At 43.4% G+C, this 20,433-nt stretch overlaps 3 protein-coding genes across 5 annotated transcripts in view; 2 read left to right on the forward strand and 1 right to left on the reverse strand.

Moving 5' to 3' along the window:
- Positions 1-1,218, reverse strand: part of Wdr64 (WD repeat domain 64) — a 113,125-nt gene extending 111,907 nt beyond the window's left edge. For both annotated transcript variants that reach the window (XR_007232495.3, XM_048436415.3), the window contains exon 1: positions 866-1,218. Coding sequence is in view for 1 of the 2 variants with exons in the window: in XM_048436415.3 (XP_048292372.3) it covers positions 866-1,010 (145 nt within the window). In the remaining variant the exon portion in view is untranslated. The remainder of the gene's footprint in view (positions 1-865) is intronic.
- Positions 1,219-7,129: 5,911 nt separating this feature from the next.
- Positions 7,130-20,433, forward strand: part of Opn3 (opsin 3) — a 31,493-nt gene continuing 18,189 nt past the window's right edge. The window contains exons 1-2 of one of the 2 annotated variants that reach the window (XM_085687666.2): positions 7,130-7,741; positions 11,184-11,321. In XM_085687666.2, coding sequence (XP_085543792.1) covers positions 7,135-7,741; positions 11,184-11,224 — 648 coding nt within the window. In that variant the 5' untranslated portion in view covers positions 7,130-7,134 and the 3' untranslated portion in view covers positions 11,225-11,321. Of the gene's footprint in view, positions 7,742-11,183; positions 11,322-20,433 lie in introns of those variants that run through there. The other variant, XM_048436414.3, reaches the window with a different exon arrangement.
- Chml (CHM like Rab escort protein) lies at positions 11,234-17,641 on the forward strand. The gene has a single exon (XM_048436409.3). The coding sequence runs from the start codon at positions 11,508-11,510 to the stop codon at positions 13,362-13,364; it is 1,857 nt and encodes a 618-aa protein (XP_048292366.3). The 5' UTR covers positions 11,234-11,507; the 3' UTR covers positions 13,365-17,641.

A 20,433-nucleotide genomic window follows, 5' to 3' on the forward strand; every position in this document is an offset into this window, starting at 1 on the left:
TACCACTCCCCTTGGCTACGGCACACTTTCAACTTCGCTCTTCCTCTCAAACTCCTGAAAGACACTCCATCCTCCATATTCCTTTTCCGTCAGCACATTCCAATCATGCCTGCCTACAGAGTGGCCCAGGTGGGGAGACAGGAAACTTTTTCTATTTCTGGAAGAGTTCTTATGGTTTCACGATGCTCTCAGGTAAAGAGGTGGGAGGGTGGCTACCTTGGTTTAGACATATATCCCCCAAAGACATTTGCACTAAAAGTTTGGTCAGCCTATGTTAACAGTGTTGGCTAGTGAAGGAACCTTTGGAAGGCAGGGCCAGTGGGAGGGGGTTAAGGTTATTGGGCATGTGCATTTGAAGGAGCTATTTGGACCATGCCCTCTTCCTGTCTTTTCCAGCTGCTGGAAGGTGAACAGCTTGCATCACGTGGGCCCATCATGATGAACTCTTACCATAGGCCCCACAATAGCAGCCACGCAACCATGTATGGGAACCTCCAAAATACCTTTTTCTTCTTGAGTTGATAATTTGGGGCATTTTATTACAGTGCTAGGAAGCTGGGTAAGACAGACACAGAGGGCATCTTACGTGGTCACTGTGCTATACAGAGTTTCAGGTCAGCCAGTGACTGATTGTAGTGTCTGCAGAAGAACCCAATAACGTCATTTTATTCACTTCTCTATATTACAGATTGGTAGGAAAGGCTTCCTCATGTCCAGCTAGGTATGACAGAGAAAGAACTCAGGCCCTCTGCCCCCATTCAGTGTCTTAGCTTTTAAACTAGACTGTCTTTCTCTGATGACCTAAAGCACCTCCCAGTTCTAATCAGCAGCTCCAGCTGGACCTCTCTGTAGTCATCCATCTTACCTTCCTTTGGGATAAACAAGCCTGCTCTTTCGTCCTTTTTTTGGGCTGTTGTCTGTTCAACCAGTTTATCGAACTCAACCAAGGCCGCTTTGAAGTTGTTAATCTGCAGTGTGAGGTTGAACTCATCGTCGTCTCTGGCATCCATACGGACATCCGGAATCTCGTCCTTCTGTATGGAAAGAAGGCTGCGATTTCACCAACGTGGGGAAGCTTCTAGTTCTTAGAGTGCCTCATTCCTTTGGCTTTAACTTCCCAGCCCAAGGGAATAAGGAGGAAGAGTTGTCCCTAGGATATCAGCAGAAGGAAAGCTGAAGCCTGCCGCATTTCACAGAGACAGAGGCAGCCTTAGTGAGGGGCTCTGACCTCATAATGTGGGCATTATCCTTCATGTGGGTCTCCTTATATCACAGTGTCTCTGTAAGCCCCACACCTCCTGTAGGGTGTGTGTTTGTCCATCGAGAAGATGCCTGGGTAAAGATGAATGACCTTCCTCGGAGTGAATGTCTCCTCTCACTGCCAACCTCCTGTCTCCCCCGCTAGGAACAATAAAGTTGGCATTTGTTCCCACAACTCTCCTGGATATGGAAAGTCCAGCTTGTGAGAGTGAAGGTGTATTTCATCACCTAATTTGGCACAAATAAAGATACTTTCAGAAGCTGTGGAAAATAAAAGTGTTTCTTTTCTCTTTATTCATTTACCTTGAATTAATATACTGAAAGGAATCACGGGTAAGGAAGGGGTTCTTGTGGGGAGAGTTTTTCAAGAGGAGTCCATTGAAGGAGAAGAGGCTTTTCTGATTGTCCTTTCCTTCGAGGCTAACAAATAATCTCACCAGGTCCGACTTTACTTCTGACTCAAGTTTTACGGTCTCCAACTTTGTGTGTGTGCGCGTGCACACATTTGCTTGCTGAGGATGCGTGTGCACAAGGAGGCTTGAGGATGATACTGAACATTTTCCTTAATCACTCTCCACTGCAGTAGAATATTATTTTAAGATGTGCTACATTTGTTTAGGCTGTGAAAGTTTGTTTAATGATGCAAAAATGTGTTGGCATTCATGTTGCATTTGTTTAACTCTGTGAAGTGTGTCGCTTTGCCTGTCTAAAACACCTGATTGGGTCTAATAAACAGCTGATAGGCTAATAACATGGTAGGAGAAAGGATAGGCAGGCAGAGAGAATAAATAGAGGGAGAAAAAGAGAGAAAAGAATTGAAAGAATGAGAAAAGGAAAAGACAAGAAGTGAAGAAAGAAAGGGCCAGCCACCCAGTCAGACTCAGAATAAGAAGGAAAGAAATACAGAAACAGAGAAAGGTAAAACCCCAGAGGCAAAAGAGATTCAGGATAATTTAAGAAAAGCTGGCAAGAAACAATCCAAGCTAAGACTGGGCATTGATAAAGAATAAGCTTCTGTGTGATTTCTTTGGGAAATGGGTGGTGGGCCCCTCAAAGAACAAAGAGCCAAAGAGTAAAAAACAATACTCCACCCTAATTTTTGCCATAGGTACCCCCGCCCCGGAACCTGGAGCTGTATTGACTGTATTGGCCATCAAGTCCTAAGGATTCCTGTCTGCATGCCCAGCATCAGTACTACAGCTGTCTATCATGTCTTTCCATGTGGGTGTTGCTGGGGCCCTCCATCCATGTCTTCATGCATGTGCAGCAAAGATTGTATCAACTGAGATAGCTCTCCAGCTTCTTATAAAAGTTCCTTCTGTCTGCCCATCACCACTAGGTAACTTAGGGAAGTTCAGGTGGGACAGATGAGGTCTCTATTTCTTTGTAGACCACCTTTTAAATCATCTCACGAAATTTGGAGTTCAGAATTGAGGAAAATGACAATGGGGGCACTTCTGTTTTGAGTACTATGTGTCCATCCTTGGTATCCATCTCTGACTATGAACTATTAGGGGAGTAACTCTCTATAAACATGTTACATAGAGACTTTTCTCACTGTGTTCTGTCTTCCTTTTCTTCTTTAAGGCTCTCAAAATACTATTTGGCAACATCCAAGGATCTATCTTTCCTACAATTCTTATTCATGGATTCTGACATTCACCCACCCATTCATTTGGCAAGTATTTATAGAACGCTTACTTTATGCTAGGGGGTGTTTTTGGGCAGTAATAATACCGTAGTGAGCAAAAAAGTGTCCTGAACTCACACACAGAAAATGGGCCCATATGAAGTGTGCCAGAAAGTGGTAAATGCTCTGAAGACAGAATAAATGTGTATGGTGGCGCCCATGGAAGAGAAATTATGCTAACCAAAAGATATTTGGCAGAATCCTGCAGGGGAGGTAGGAAGCCCTGGGGTTAGACGGCAAGAGGGAGTGCCAGCGAACCTTAGGAAAAATGTCTGGACATGACTATGTGCTTGGCATCCCCAAGAAACAACACAGACTCCAGCAGTAAATTGGTGTGAAGGAAGAGAAAGAGCCACAAGGTGGTGGCCAGATCCTGTAAGATCACAGAGATCTTATAAAGACTTTAACTTTTCCTCTGAGAGACACGGAAAGGTCGTGAGCACAACATGACATGTCTTGACTTGTACATGAAAAGTATTCTTCCAGAACTTTGTGAAAAACAAACCGAGAAAGGGAAAGTGGGAGACGCGGACAGACCAGTGAGTGGCAGGTTTTATAATCCAAGCAAGAGATGGCAGAAGTTCACGAGGTGTGTGCATTATATTCAGGTTTCCTACAATCAAACTAAAATATTACAAATCTTCCAAAATGGTTGGAAATCAGAGTGCTGCCAAAATTATTGGGGATATCAAGAAATTGTTGGTGGGAGTAGTTAAGAGTAGAGACCTCTCTTCCAGAGGATCAGCACTCAACATCAAGCAGCTCACAACTGCCTGTATTCCAGCTCCAGGGGATCCAACATCACCTTCTGTCTTCCATTAGTACCTGCACACACATGAACATACACAAACAATAAACATATGTACACATATGTAAATTAAAAATTAATATTTTTAAACTACTGTTCATTATATTAGATGTTATATTTTCTGTTGCATTGGTCTTAGTCCATTCCTGCTGCTACACTAAAATATGTCACACTGAGTAATTTACAAACATCAATGTTTCATTTGTTATTGTTCTGACAGTTGGGAACAACATAAGGCTCCAGCAGAGTCAGTAGCTGGTAAATGCCCATTCCTCATATGGGGTCTTTTCTGTGCATTCTTACATAGTGGGAGGATGCTTGTTAAGATAAAACACCATGACCAGGAGCAACTTGGGGAAGAAAAGGGTTTAATTCATCTTATACTTCCACACTACAGTTCATCACTGAAGGAAGTCAAGGCAGGAACTCAGCACAGGAACCTGGAGGCAGGAACTGACACAGAATCCATGGAGGAACACTGCTTATTGACTCGTTCTTTGTGTTTTGCTCAGCCTACTTTCTTATATAACCCAGGAATGGCCCCTTCCACATTCATCACTAACAAGAACAATAATAATAACAATGAAAACACCCTACAGGCTTTCCTGCAGGCCAGTCTAGTGGAAGTATTTTTCTCAATGGACGTTCCTTGTTCCCAGAAGCCTCTACCTTGTGTCAAGTAGAAAACAACAAAACCAAAACCAAAACAACTAACAAGGACGAGAGCAGGGTAGCAACAGCTTGTTTTATATCTCAGCCACCAGGGCCAAATCAGCTCCAGGAATAAGTCAATGAAGAACTCTCCTGAAGAAGAATGAGTGTTGGCATCTGATGTGGGAGTTGTGCTGTGATTACCATTAATGAATAAAGAAACTGCTTTGGACCTATAGCAAGGCAGAACTTAGGTAGGCAGGGAAAGCTAGGCTGAATGGTGGGAGAAGGGCGGAATCAGGGAGAAGCCATGGAGCTGCCACTGGAGACAGCCGCTGGGAACTTTACCTGGTAAGCCACAGCCATGTGATGATATACAGATTAATAGAAATGGGTTAAATTAATATGTAAGAGTTAGCCAATAAGAAGCTAGAGCTAATGGGCCAAGCAGTGTTTTAATTAAGATAGTTTTGGTGTGGTTAGTTGGTTCTGGGCAGCCGGGATGAACAAGTGGCCTCTTCCTATAGGCATCTGATGCCTTTGCCAAGGCTTGAATCCTTTACAGTGCACAGCTCTGATTGATCAGGCACTTCTAGGCTTGGCTGGATCACTTTGGAGATGCTCTACTGGGAAATACTGTGTGATTGATTTTGGGACCCATGTTTAAAGATTCCATAAGCCCCTATAATAATAGTGCCACCAGATAGGGACTAGGTATTAAAGCACACAGTACTATGGGAAATTTTCATAAGGCAGATAAATGAGGAAAGAGAAAAGATACACAGCTGATTTAGACAGTTCTGCATGAATAGGACATATATGTGCCAAGGTGGGCTTGGGTAGGAGCAAGTAGACTCCCACCTTATACATATGTCCTGTTCATACAGTTCAATGTAGAGCTGTCTAAGTAAGGGCACTTTTCTTCTCTCTTTCCTGTTTTCATCTATAGCATCTGACATTTTATATATAAACCAATTTGATTATTATTGTCTTCTCTTCCAACACAACTAGAAAGTGAGTTTTATGAGAAAAAGACTCTTTGCCAGGGAATGGATGCTTTAGGGGAAAAAAATCAGGAGTTTTTCCTTCTTTCATTCAACTAGCATTGAAATCTCACTGTAGATGATGAAAACACAGCAGATAAAATGAACTCGTTAAATGGTCCTATAAATCTAAAATATGACATTAAAAACGTTTTGCAGGGCAGATGAGTTCAAAGGTTTCGTCACAGATGCTGGCACCACGTAGAAGCCTTAAAGCTAAGGGCAGAGCACACTGCCTCTTGGCTAGTGTTTACTGCAGTAGGGTATGGAGCCGTCTATCTGCGTAGCTCATTCTTGGGGATTTGGAGATGCACTGAAACTAACAGTGAGAGGGGCGAACACTCATGAATATCAATTTAGCTTTGACGAACCAGTCATTAATGCCCATGGCAGCTAGGACATCTTCCTCCTGTGGGGAGTTATCCGGGACTACAGCGGAGACAGACAGTAGCCCTGAAGAAGTGTATTGCGTTCACAATCTATATTTGACTTGTACTATATTTTCATTGCTTCTGGGGAAAGGTCCAGTGGAAAATGCGTGCTGTTCTAAATATATCCTCTCTATACCTGCTAGATTTAGACTGAAGCCTCGGGGGCGCTGCTCAAGAGGTCACCTCCAGTGAAGTGCTTCATCTGGCTTGAGGATCAGGATAGCCCTACAGCAGAGCAAGATGGGAAGGGCTTGACTAGGGAGGGAGCCATTCCAGTGCTATTTCCTTCCTTATCCCAGAGCTCTGAGGGTGGCAGGTGTCCCACCTCTTGTGATCTCAGCATATTGCTATAAACCCTGGAACCTATCTTCCATTTCTAGAGTGGTTAAGTCTCAGCCTGCTGGGTTTTTGTTTTTGTTTTCTTTTTTCCCTTCCTTCCTTCCTTCCTTCCTTCCTTCCTTCCTTCCTTCCTTCCTTCCTTCCTCCCTCCCTCCCTCCCTCCCTCCCTCCTTCCCCCCTCCCTCCCTCCCTCCTTCCCTTCCTCCCTCCTTCCTTCCTTCTTTCCTTCCCTTTTTTTAATCTCAGTTTTCTTGTTTGTAAGATTTGACTAGCACCCTACCTTGCTAAGTTCAAAGCTTAGTTCTCTTTCTATTGGGTGTATGAGGTAGGGTGGTTGTTATTATAGTTTCTCAGGAAAAAGAGAAGCTTAACTGGGAGTATTTTATTCAGCACACTCAACAGAGTTAAGCGCGGGCGTTCATAAATATTTATGAATGAATGTGTGCAAGGGTGAATGACTGAACGGGTGAATGAATATGATGCTTTCGAGCCAATTGAGGGGAAATGGGCTGTGAGGACCCGCTGAGGCTAATTTACCTCTATAAAGGAATTTACTTCCCTTTCTTCTGAATCTTCTCCTCCGGCTTCCACCACAGCTTAGGGGTGATAGACGCTGAGCCGAAGCTGGCTGGACCCTGGAACTCGCCTACGCTGGGCGGGGACTCGCGTGGGAGGTGGGAAGGGAAAGGGGCGGTCCTCCAGGACATCAGGGCGGGGCCACAACCCAGAGGGCGGAGTCAGAGGAGGCCAAGGGTGCGAGCCACGGGGCGGGGTACCAGGGCGTTCGGGAGGGAGGAGCCGCAGGCAGCACAGAAGAGCCTTAGGAGGCGGGCTCAAGAAGGTTGCTCTGTGGGTGGGGCCGCAAGCCATGAGGGCGTGGCTTCCAGGGAGGTCCAGTGGGTGGGACCGCAAATGCTCTCTGGTTGGGCACAGGCCTCACGCGGGAGGGCGGAGCTTCACGTGGCAGGGGCGGGGTGTTATCCCCCGGAGGGCGGGGCCTCGGGTGCGCGCGGGCTGGGCGGGCCCGGCGCGGCACCGGGGCACAATGGCCCGAGCGGCCGGCTGAGCGCGAGCCCCACACCGTTCGCCGCCGCCGCCCCGGGCCGCCCGGCTCACCGAGCCCTCGCCAGCATAGCGCGCCGGCGTCGGGCCATGTACTCGGGGAACCGCAGCGGCAGCCAGGGATATTGGGAGGACGGGGCGGGCGCCGAGGGCGCAGCGCCTGCGGGTACGCGGAGCCCCGCGCCGCTCTTCAGCCCCACGGCGTACGAGCGCCTGGCGCTGCTACTCGGCGGCCTCGCGCTGCTGGGCGTCGGCGGCAACCTGCTGGTGCTGCTGCTCTACTCCAAGTTCCCGCGACTGCGCACGCCCACCCACCTCTTCCTGGTCAACCTCAGCCTGGGCGACCTGCTGGTGTCCCTGTTCGGCGTCACCTTCACCTTCGCGTCGTGCCTGCGGAACGGCTGGGTGTGGGACGCTGTGGGCTGCGCGTGGGACGGGTTTAGCGGCAGCCTCTTCGGTGAGTTGCCCGGGACGCGTCCTCCTCGCCTCCCAACTTTCCCTGGGTACAGCAACTCTGGGCTTTCGTCCTCCCTTGGATCCTCCCTTCTAGCCAGTCATCACCCCTAACTCCCGGCCTCTCTCATCCCCCTGGGATCTTCCGATCATCTTCCCCCAACTCCCTGTTTCCCTCCTCCTCTGGGTCCTTCCAGCCAGTCGTTCTCCCCAGCTCCCAAGGCAGATGCAGCAGTTCTGAAAGTCTCCCTGCAGCTGACCAGCTTGTATCTTCTCATCTCTGTTCTGTTTTTACTGGTCTGCACAAGGGGGAGAGAAGCGAGGGCCTGTAGAGTCAAGAGACGCAAGAAAAAAGTCAACCCCTGAAAAGTGGAGAAGGGACAAGGAGAGATTTAATCACATATTTAGTATTTGTTTCTCAGAGTGACACGTAGAAGCCTAAATAACGGTGTACCCCCCCCCTTTCATTTGCTAACAATTATAAATCGTTTAATGCTTCCTAGGGAATGAGACTGTATGACATTTTTAATTGTATTTCCTCCACATAAGTTCTGTCACACCAGAGGTTACAAATGGCTCAGAAGTCCAACTCATTGGTGTGACTAAGTAATTATCTGGGCAGCCAGTACGTTTAATTAAAGTAGAACTTGTTGATCTCTTGAAGATTTATATTGAAAATTGACAGGTTGGCGCTTGACTAACTCAGTATTTTAAGCTTGGGAAAGATTGGTGTGTGTGTGTGTGTGTGTGTGTTTGATGTGGGGTGTGGGGCTGTGTGGGGGGCATGTGTATGTGTGTGTGTCCTAAGAATTTTGTTTGTACAGAGATTTAAATTAGAATTGGGTATTTCTTAAGTCTTAAAGACCCCTTTTTCAAGTCTTGAAACACACTGGTATTTGACTGCAGTCTTAATCTTGACAGATCTTAGAGAAAAACATCCATGTAACATCATGGATATTTTTATTTGCCAGCTTATGTGTGACAAACCTAAATCCTAAATGTTGTTGTCATGATTCCTTTCTTTAAAATTTTAAAGCAAAGAAAATTTGGGAGTTACGGTTTTATTTATTTCACCAATTGATAATTCCAATACTTTCTCTAGTCTCTTCCCCTAATAAACATTATTCTAAGGATTTCCATTTTAAAAAATACTGAAACTTCAGGAGGGACCGTGAGACGACATCAGTGATAATGTAGGTTGACTGTATGGTTATTCTCTGTGTTAACTAAAAGAGTTGGTCAGGAGGGTCTTTCAGGCGGATTAGTCTTTAAGAAGGTGACGTGTGTCAGTCAGGCCTGGCTCGCAGAGGTCCTGGGGTAGGCGACAGGTGTTTACTCACAGACATGACAGTTCTTCCTTCTGTGGAGTATGGTTCTGTGCTGTGGTGTCCAGCCGGCAGTGTGAAAACAGGAATGGGTCCAGTTTCGTAGTGTGGTTTTCAGCACCCACCCTGTTCCCCCCGCCATGCCCTGCCAACCTCCTCTTCAGTAGCCTTCCTTCTCCTTTCTCCCTGCCGGGAGCTGTCACCATCAGAAGAAATTTTTTTTTAAGACTTCTAGAAGCATCCACCTTGGTGCTTTACCCAGGGCTCCTTTACCCAGGGCATTTATCAGTGCTTTGAATGATGGCGTTTATTCCCATCCTAAAACCTGAGGTAGATCGTGTAGGGTTAGAGGATTGGAAATCAGTTAACTCCTGGAGAAAAGAGTAAGGTTACGGCAGAACTCACAGTGTTCTTAGCAAAGGTAGTTTCTTCTCCCGGAGTATGCTTCTTGGTGGAGACAGGGAAGATGCTTCCCTTTCTATTCCCAAGCCAGGACTAGTCAATCCTGAGTACTAAAAGAGAGGAAAATTTTTCAAGGTTTGAAGTAGCTAGCTGCTTGCTCCATGTTGGGCGCCTGCAGCTACTTCATCATCTGTGTTTTCCCAAGTCATTCACTCTCCCAGACTGCCAGCTTCCCCATCTTTGTGATACACTATTGAGCTGACTGTGTTAAGGTCGTCTATCCTATTTACTTTGTATCTTTGGAGACCCTTTTGACATCTGTAGTTCGGAAAGTACTTACTTAGTGCCTATAACCCGCTTCACCCCACCCCTGCCAGCCTCAGCCTTGTTCCCTTCTGTGCCTAGAGGAAGTAAATTCATGCTTATACTTTGGATGCCCTCATAGGTTCTGTCTCCCTCTTTACACTCTACTAGAAGAAGGGAGAGTAAGTCACATATTCTGGCATATATGCACAAGTAGACCAGGCAGTGGCTTCATCCTGGGTTCTGGTCCTGGCTTCTCAAAGAAGGCTAAAAATAAGTAGAATTCCTGATAATCTTGGTCAGAGGTTACTACCAGCTGGGCTTGCTGGGATCACTGTATCAGTTAAACTGACACGTCAGACCAGCAACCCCGTGAAGTTCGTGCCAATCCCAGTTGAGCAGCTTGTTTTATGAATATCAGAATTACTAGTCTCTCACGTGTACCTGCATCTAGATGCCAGCAGATGTAACGGTAGTGAAATGTAGAGAGGCCCAGGAACACTTACTGCTACTGTGCATGATGAGCCAGGAAAAGGCTGGCGATGAGGTATGACAGTGTGTTAGCCTGCAGACGTCCAGGTGAGTATATCCAAGGGACAGCCTCCAGCCACACCCACCACCACACGGATATAACCAGCATGTGATGGACCGGTCCAGGGGAGACCGTTTCCATTGCTTCTTTAGAAACAAAAAGAACCTGTTTAGAAAGAGATTCATGGTTGCAGAGACAGACTGGCAAAATGTAAATGTTTCCTTATTTAGATACTATGAACAGATATTATTTATGTTAAAATGTCTTAATATAGGAAACTTTTTAATTTATACATGAACTTTAGTACAGAAAATGTTACAAGGCTATTTCCCCTCAGGCCTGTTCTTTCATGTACTTGCATATATTAAATGCCAGTTATTGAATTAATTCTCTTGTAATATCTAGATGTCTCATGTATCTGCTGCAAGATCCTTAGGGTAGTTAAGGTTGTAAAATCTTCTATTCAGCTGACTGGGGTTACCTACAGACTTTCCTGACACCGGCAATATTCCCCATTATTTTGACATTATCACTCAGCCTAGTATGTTTCCATAAACATGGTAAAGTCACATATTTTTTTAGTCTAAGCTTTCAATGTTGTCTAAATATTTTATTAACAATAAATTAATTGTATAATATTAGTTTTTTTATTTTTGTGTGGGCTATTGTGTCTGTTTCATGACTTTGGGGGAAGATGTACAAAGTATCTTCTGTTCATTTTCAAGAGCTTAGGAGACTTTTGGGAAGGCTTTTAATGACTTCTTTGGGTAAAGGTTTGTATCCACGTTAACAAGTCAGGCTCCAGTGGATTGAAATTGCTGTTGCATGAAATTGCTTTTCTATTATTTACAATTGTGTTCTTTTCTTGAATTTTCTTCTTTCAGAGAAGAGTTCCAGCCACAAATGCATATGTGATGCATGGTAACTTTTACTGCTAAGGTGAAATGCAGACACGAAAAGGATACATCCGTTTGAGTGTTCTCAGATAGGATTTCATGCCTTTCTCGTGTTTTCCATGCTCCTGACGTTCTTTTCTTAAATGTTTAAGATTGTAACGGTTAAACAGCTTAGGACTTGCAAGCTCAGTGTTTCTGAATGAAGATCACAAGTAGAGATTTTATTACAGCATAAATACCTCAGAGGAGTCCTCGGCCTAGGTCCGTACTGTGTTCCTTCATCAGCTGTGACCTGAAGCTCCAGCTTCTAGGATGGCAGACAAGCTTCCCACAGAGTTTGATGTGATTATAGTAGGGACAGGTTTGCCCGAGTCCATCCTGGCAGCTGCATGTTCGAGAAGCGGACAGAGAGTTCTGCATGTTGACTCAAGAAGTTACTACGGAGGGAACTGGGCCAGTTTCAGCTTTACAGGTTTGCTGTCCTGGCTGAAGGACTGTCAACAGAGCCATGACAGTGAGGAAGACACGACTGCCTCGTGGCAAGACCTGATCCATGACACTGAAGAAGCCGTCGCCCTTTGTGGGAAGGATGGAACCATTCAACACACAGAAGTCTTCTGTTATGTCAGCCAGGATGCTGGGGACAGCACTCAAAAGACCGATGCTCTGCAGAGAAGTCCTTCCTCAGAGGCATCTGCTACCCTGGCTGACTCTCTGGATCCTGCAGGCTTGCCCAAAGAAAGGCACTCAGCGTACTGTTCAAGCCACAAAGCGCCTTCTAAAGATACAGAGAGAAGTGATAGAGAGCCTTCATCGTCCCCAGCTGATGCAGAGAACTCACTGGAGAAAGAAAAGGACCGTGAAGATGAAACTGGCACCCAGACGCTTTCAGATAAAGATGAAGACACACTTGATGTAGAAGACAACACTGAGCAACCAAAGAGAAGCAGGATTACATACCCTCAAATGATTAAGGAGAGCCGGAGATTTAATATTGACTTAGTATCGAAGCTACTGTATTCTCAAGGATCATTGATTGATCTTCTCATCAAATCAAATGTTAGTCGTTATGCAGAATTTAAGAACGTCACTAGGATCCTTGCATTTCGGGAAGGGAAAGTGGAACAGGTGCCTTGCTCCAGAGCAGATGTCTTTAATAGTAAAGGGCTCACTATGGTTGAAAAGAGGATGCTAATGAAATTCCTCACATTCTGTCTAGACTATGAACAACATTCTGACGAATACCAGGATTTCAAACAATGTTCATTTTCTGAGTACCTAAAAACTAAACAGTTAACGCCCAGCCTCCAACATTTCATACTGCACTCAATTGCAATGACATCAGAGTCATCCTGCACTACATTAGATGGCCTTAAAGCAGCCAAAACCTTCCTTCAGTGTCTTGGACGGTTTGGCAACACTCCCTTTATATTCCCTTTATATGGCCAAGGAGAAATTCCCCAGTGTTTCTGCAGGATGTGTGCTGTGTTTGGTGGAATCTATTGTCTTCGCCATAAAGTCCAATGCCTTGTAGTTGATAAAGACTCCGGAAGATGTAAAGGAATCATAGACCACTTTGGTCAGAGAATAAGTGCCAGCTATTTTATTGTGGAAGACAGTTACCTTTCCAAGGAAGCGTGTTCAAATGTGCAGTATCAGCAGATCTCGAGGGCCGTGCTCATCACAGACCGATCCATCCTGGAGACAGATTCAGACCAGCAGGTTTCCGTTCTGACAGTGCCTCCTCTGGAGCCAGGAACTGGTTCCGTTCGGGTCATGGAGTTATGCCCATCCACCATGACGTGCATGAAGGACAGCTATCTGGTCCACCTGACCTGTGTCTCATCAAAAACAGCCAGGGAAGACTTGGAACCTGTGGTGAAGCAGTTATTCATCCCTTTTACAGAAGCAGAAGACCAGGAAGAACTCAAAAAACCGAGACTCTTGTGGGCTCTTTATTTTAACATGAGAGATTCCTCGGGGGTGAGCCGAAGCTCATACTGTGGCTTGCCTCCCAACGTGTACGTCTGCTCTGGGCCTGACTGTGGACCGGGGAATGAGCATGCCGTCAAGCAGGCGGAAGCACTGTTCCAGGAGATCTTTCCCAGCGAAGAGTTCTGCCCCCCTCCACCAAATCCGGAAGACATTATCTTTGAGGGTGAGGGTTAGCAACCAGACGCTCCTGGAGTCAGTATTACGCTTACCACCTAGCTCGACACCCCAGGGACAACAAGAACTTGCAAAGCCCATGCCACCTTCGAAATTAAAGCAGACTGGAAATATTTTCATTCTGACCTCAAAATAGCGTCATTTGAAAGACAGCTGCCATTTGTGATAAGTGTTGTTGACATGTCTTCAACACTAAGACACTGGGTACCTAATAGCTCTGCTAATCTGTCAGCAGCTAACTGATTTGTGGTGACTCAGCCTTTTTGGTTCTGAGCTGGCTCCAGGAATCCAGAATCTCTGAGTGTCGTTAGCTTTCTTTTACTTTTGGGTCCCCCAGTGGCAACTTTGCTTGTCTTAATAGGTAATATCGCACTTGCTTCTGTGTTCAGGTTTTATCATTATCTACACAAAACTAATGTCCAAGGACTATTGTAGTTACTGCTGCAGCTACTACTGTTGCTACCACCTCAGATGCATAGAGAAGCACGTAAGTCCTAAACTGTGTGAGTTCTTTGTATATCGTGTAAACACAGAGCTGGTAGTAGGGGTAGCAGCTGGTACACGTGCTCATTTGATAAAACACAGCTGTCTATTAGAAGCGTGGCCATGGTCCTGTGTCTTGGGGTTGATATTTACATGTGATTTCACCTGCTTGACCTTTGTGACTAAGGAGGCAGTGAGCCTGCCGTGCCCTGCTGCTTTGTAGAAAGAGTGCCTCTTAGGAGTCGAAGAAGCTCATTTATAAGAGATTTGCAATCAGGCATGGTGGCTTATTCATGCAATGCTGTTATTCAGGAAGTTGAGGCAGAAGGACTCCTGTAAAGTCCAGGCCAGCCTGGGCTATGGTGTTGAGTCTCATTTCTAAACAAAACCAAACTCTCTACCTATCCCAAAAAAGAAGTATATTACAGAAAAATTAAAGGGACCAGATTTATTCAGAAAATTTCTATAGAGCTGACACTAACACTTAAGAGAACTTCTAACAGTTAATTGAGGCGAGCATTAATTAATAAGTTACCCTAGAAAAAGTTTCTTCTGGTTAGGTGTTGAGATTCCCCAAGAAGGAATAGTGGTGTATCTTAACGCAAGGTTATAGATGCCTATAAATTTAGAGGTTTCTCTATCCAGGTTTCTCAGGGTGAAGCGTGACACCTGGTTGGCTGTACTGCTTTATAAATATTGGTAACTGACAGAGAATGTCTCTTCTACTACTTGTCTGTTACCCGGAGAACGGGAGGGATGCTTTCCCTCCAGAACCAGCTGCTGCACCCGGCAGTGAAAGCCCTCTACTGTGAGAAGAGGCACAATGTGTGCGTAGAAGACAGTGTGGTCTGAATAGACTCTTGCTGCCCGTTAGTGAGGAAAGTGAGCCAAGACATTTAAGTGAATGAAAGTGCGCTGAGAGCAGAAAGCCACCCATTGGTCTTGGTGTGGGTGTTTTTTTTTTTTTTTTGATAAATCCATAATATTGGGTAGATCTTAAGGATTAAATCCAGCATGACAAATGAAATATCCTAAAAGTAGAAATTAAGAGAAAAACAATTCTAAGATAGGTAAAATGGAGGTGAGAGTAATTCAAACCCACTTCATAAGGTTTGCCAGCACCACAGCCTGTTCAGAAGACATTAAAGGAAGGGGGCAGAGCTGTGAAAGATAAACAGACGCTATAGAAGACAGCTGAATGTAATAGAAGTAAGGACTAGACTGGGCCAAAGCTGGGGGCAGGGGATGCGGGGAACGGTTGTTTTTGTTTTCTAACTAAGAAAGTGAATATATTAGTTTAAATGAGCACAAAGCAATAAGTGGAAGTGAGTCAAATGAGCAAAAGGCATTTAAGAAATATAACGGGCATTACTTAATTTTCTAACAAGTTAGAATGGGCTTATTGGAAGATTTCAGGTGTTTAAGAAATCATAAATGCTGCCTTTCACGAATTATATTTTGACTCAATTAGGGCTCCACACTAAAAGTCAGACAAAATCACTCATTCTAGCTAGGGAAAAGCTGTAGAGTAAAATGTTGCCCGAAGAGGTAACAACCAACAGAAACAGTTACTTCCAGTGACTCAGGATGAGACGGCTGTGTCTAGTATAGTAGCCGTGCATCAGCATGAACAGAACCCACGGTGCTACCTGCACTAACTAGACACTTCCATTTGCTTTAATTATGTTTACTAATGATTTTGTGGGCGTTTCATAGCATGATAAGCAACCACTTAAAACTTAACTTGAATTTCTATTGGGAAAGCATGTGTGAACCATTTCTCAAGCAGAAATGGATAGCCTTGGTACATTTTTATCTGTATATGGCTGAAATAAAAGTCACTGGGATAAAAATACAAAGTAAAGTTATAGAAAGAAAACAGAGCAAATATATTCTTTTTCCATGGCTTTATAATTCTCTAAACCTGTATTATCATATAAATATACTATGAACAGAAGATAAATTCACAAATATATTCTTTTTCCATGGCTTTATAATTCTCTAAACATGTATTACTGTATAAATATACTATGGACAGAAGATAAGGTCACAAGTTGCAAGGAACATAGTTTTTTGAAATCTCTTTTCTAGATTCCAACAGTGATGGAATTTTAAAAAGTATTGATACTGGTATATATGAGCGCCTTTAAAAAGTTTGTAGCTATATTAGAGTAATTTAAGAAAGATACTTAAATAGAAGGCTTAATGAATGAGCTAAATTTAAACTTTGACTGTGCCTCTATGAGAGATGTCTTGGCTTGAAGGAAATGCTACAAACACAGGGAGACCACAGATCATTTATTACTCGTCTGAGCTCAAGACTTTTAGCTTTCATTTTCCATCTATGGAATAGAAATAATATTTAACAGAATTACTGTGACTATTAAGTTGGATAATGCATAAGAACCCTTATCCAAAGTAATTCTAGCATGTGGCATATGTATGTAATTGATAATTATTACAATTAAATATCATTTGTGATGTCAACCATATGCTTCATGTAATTTGAGAGAACTGTGATAAATTATGCAAGAAAGTAAGTGAGGAAACACATCTTCAATTTTAGAGGGGAAAAATACAGGGCTTTGCCCTCCAATCCTTAAGGCATGATATACCTACCACCCATCTAAATGTTCTGTGGTGCTGAGTTCAAGAAAGTTAAGACTGATCAGCTACCTGGAAAGAAGTATTTAGAAGCTGCTCACAGGAAGACTGGGTCAGTATGGAGATAGGGTCTGGGCTTCTTTTCATCCCATACTGCCATTTATTTGTTAATCATATGTTGACCATAAAAGTAATAAGAATACAATTTTTACCCCAGTAATAATGCCAAGGAATGTTCTGGCAGGTGAACATTGACAAAGTAGATCAACTAAAATTAAAATGAAAATCTAGATACAAAATAAGGAGAGAAGGTGGGATAAAAAAAAACTGTTTCTATTGCATGGGTGTTTTATTTATTTGTTATTTATCTTATTTTTTGAGACATGGTTTCTCTATGTAGCCCTGGCTGTCCTGGAACTTGCCCTGTAGACCAGTCTAGCCTCAAATTCCCGAGTGCTGGGATTAAAGGCATGTACCACCACTGTCCAACTTATTTTTTATTTTATTTTATTTTATTTTTAGTGGGTGCAAATTCTTTAGGCTTTCTGCTCTTTTTGTGTGAGTATAAAGGGATAGGTTGCAAAGAGGAATAAGAAAGTAAATATAAATTCTTTGATCCTCAAATTAATGTGCAGTAAAATAGATATTCAAGCAACTTTGCCTGTGTTCCTACCAGAAGTGGAGTTTCATTCTGCGTGAGTCTTCATGCAGCAGCAGCTAGTATCTGTGGTCGTGTTGAAGAGCTGTTTAAGGGATTAACCAGACCTCTATAACTGATATTTGACTTCACTTTGAGTAGCACATGCCCAGGAAAATACTCTCAGAATGAACAAACAAATAAATAAATAAAGCTACTTCTAAAATGTATGTTTTAGAAATTCCATTTATACTTTAAAAAAAAAAAACCTGCTGACTAAGAAATGGATAGATTTTGATGTGTTGTTAATGCTATAGTGACCTTACAGAGAGTTAAATGGTACATGTAAGACTGTATGGGAAGAGTTTGAGACTCAAAAAGATGTTAGTTTACAACAGAAATTATTGCGTGCTGGTTGCATTTGTGTAAAAATTTGGATCTCTACACTGGAAGAAATGAGAAGGCATGTAATTGCAGGTTAATACTAATCTCTTAACAATATTTCTGTAAAATGTTGATGTGTACAATAAGAATAAAAGGTTAATTGGTGAAATGGCCTGCTTGATTGATGAAATGATGCTGTTTCTTAAAAACATAGAAATTCTCCTTTAAGTTTAATACATTTCTAACTGTTAAAGTAAAAGGTAATCCCCAAAAATGTATGGCTGAAAGTTTTTGCAATATTTTTTAAGAAGAAACTCTTGATGAAGATGGACTTTGATCTTTCGTGTCTTTTCTCAGTTGTCTGACATTAAAAACTAAGTAGAGAAATAGTAGGTGCATTTCAGTTCGTCAGTGTGAAGATCTTCCATGGCCTAGCTTGATGGTGCATGCCTGTAATCCCAAAATTGGGAGACTGAGGTAGGAGAATTGCTGTAAGTTTGAGTCCAGCCTGGACTACATAACAAACTATCCTGGGCTATGCAGATGTCCTGTCTCAAGAGATAGAGAGAATGAGAATTACATACTAATCCAAACCTGTTACTGTGGAGATTAAGTCTGAGAGCCACGGTGATGAGGTCAGTTCACAGGTGTCCACTGAGCAGTTGCATGGCGTCCTTAGCCGAGGATGCACTTAGGGACCATGGACTCAGGCCAATACTTTCTTCAGTCAGCTTGAGGGATCCGAAGCCATATATAACTAGCAAGCATCAGCCAAACACCTAATGTGATTATAAGTTGACACCAGTCAGTTTAGGGGATAAAAATATGAAAACAAAATATATGTCTACCCAAGAAGCTTGCTGGAATGCTTGCCCTAAGGTAAGGTGTCCTTCCTGCTAACAAGCACTTATGACATTTTCTACCCACCACCCTTACCTCAGTCTTAAAACTAAAACAACCCTCTGACTTGTGATACATGACATTTTTTTTCCAACTTTATTTTGTAAACTTTTTAGGGTGACAATTTGTACGAACATTCAAGCTTTTTTTTTTTTTTCATGGCATTTCTTTAAGAGGGTCCCAAAGCTTTGAGTTCGTAGCTGGAAACAAGCTGCCTTGAGACTAAAAGCTGGGTCAGTCAACAGTTGGAGGAATCTGTTCCATCTAACATTCTCAGCGTTGTGTCTTGCCTGGGGAAGAGGAAGTACAAGAAACTGAACCCAAAGCACAGGGTTCTGAGTGTGGAGGGAGGTGCGAGTATGAGTGACCAAAGGACAGAAGTGGAGTGTGAAGCCTTCCGGGTACCAAAAATAGTGCCCTGTTGAGGGTCAGACCTAGTTGCCTTGGTGGTGGATCTGGTTGAAGTCCTTTTCCATTAGCTTTGTCTTAATTTGCATTTATGTATTTATTTGGGATGGGGGCTGCTGCAGTACACTTGTGGAGGTCGAGGGCAGCTTTGTCTGCCCCTCCTTCAAGTACCAAGCTTCCAGGGATTGAAATGAGGTCCTTGGGCTCGTGAAAGGCAGGCCCCTTATCCACAGAATCATCTCAGCAGTCTTTTAACCTTCATTATTACTGTTTTTGTTTTTGAGACAAGATTTCATATAACCAGGCTGTCTTTGAACTTGCTGAGTCTGATCTTGGATTTCAAATGAAGAACTTCTGGTCCTCCTGTCTCTGTTGTGGTGTCAGGTGTGACACACACCTGATTTGTGGGTGCTGGAAACTAAATCCAGGGTGTCATGCATGCCAGGCAAGCATTTCCCAACTGAGCCACAGCCTCAGCTGTGTTTTAGCCTGTGTTAAAATGAGATGTTATATCATTTTTAACCAATGAAGGAATGCACTTGTGTTTTAACAGGAGAACTTTATCTCCAGGTTTGTGTAAGATGGCTCATGCAGATCATGAATGACTCCACTTGATTATTTCATAAGCGCTGGAACAGCAGTAACCACAGTATGCTCCCTCAGGGTACCACTGTCAGGGAAGGAAGAGCACATCTATATCCATTTTACAAGACCTGAGATCTGTGTGATGTGCCCTTAGTATTTAAATGCACTAGCATCTCCCAAGATGCTGTGGTTCTGCTTGCTCTGTGTCTACATAGAGTAGATTGTTCCATATGCGTGTGCAAAGCACATAAATCACGACCTGAAAAGTGATGGCTTTGAGAACTTTGTAACAAATAGCCTATGAAATTTGTTCAATTAAAGAAGACGGATTAGGGTTGAAAGGAAGTGGAAGTTAATTATGCACACATAGGGAACTTCCTGGTATTGCTGTCAAGGTCTTTACATACATTATTTCTACTGTTGACCTGTGATTTTAGCTTTTGCTGCTGTGGAACATCTATTTAATCCTTTTTACACTCCTTATAACTACTTGAGAGGCATACCCACAAGAGGGAGAACAGTGCAGAGTATGGTTGACAAGGAGTCAGGAAGGTAGGTGCTCATAGTTCAGTCAGAAGGACATGGCATCTTCAAGTATTTTATAGTTGACAGGAAATAAGTCTTGGAGACATCCCCACAGAAGGTTTCATACTTAGTTTTGGCTTTTGGGGGCAGGGTCTTCTAGCCTAAGCTGACCTTGAGTTTGCTGTGTAGCTAAGAATGACCCAGAACTTGTGACCACCTCCCACCTTCCAAGTTCTGAGATTATAAGTGTGCACCACCATGTCCCACGTCACTGAATGCCATATAGTTAAAGCCCTCTGTCTTTTGAGATCTGCCTGTTTTTTTATTCATCTCAAATATACTAATATGCTAATCTAGTTAAAATGGTTTTTGTAAGTTGGCATCTTTGTTTGTAAGCTCATAGTTAAACCTTTGGAGTAACTCTCAGACCTTAGACATCATAAAGAAAAAATGTCACAGAATGTCTTGCTGAAGATCCCGGGATCTTACTTTCAGGTAAACAGTAATTATGAATTTTCCTATTTTAGGATTAGCTTAGAGTGA

The sequence above is a fragment of the Myodes glareolus genome, chromosome 5 (assembly GCF_982192425.1).
Source record: "Myodes glareolus chromosome 5, mMyoGla1.1, whole genome shotgun sequence".
In the NCBI taxonomy this organism is placed as follows: domain Eukaryota; kingdom Metazoa; phylum Chordata; class Mammalia; order Rodentia; family Cricetidae; genus Myodes; species Myodes glareolus.

Coding starts and splice junctions, on each gene's coding strand:
- Chml (XM_048436409.3), top strand. CDS start 11,508: ATGGCAGACAAGCTTCCCACAGAGTTTGATGTGATTATAGTAGGGACA.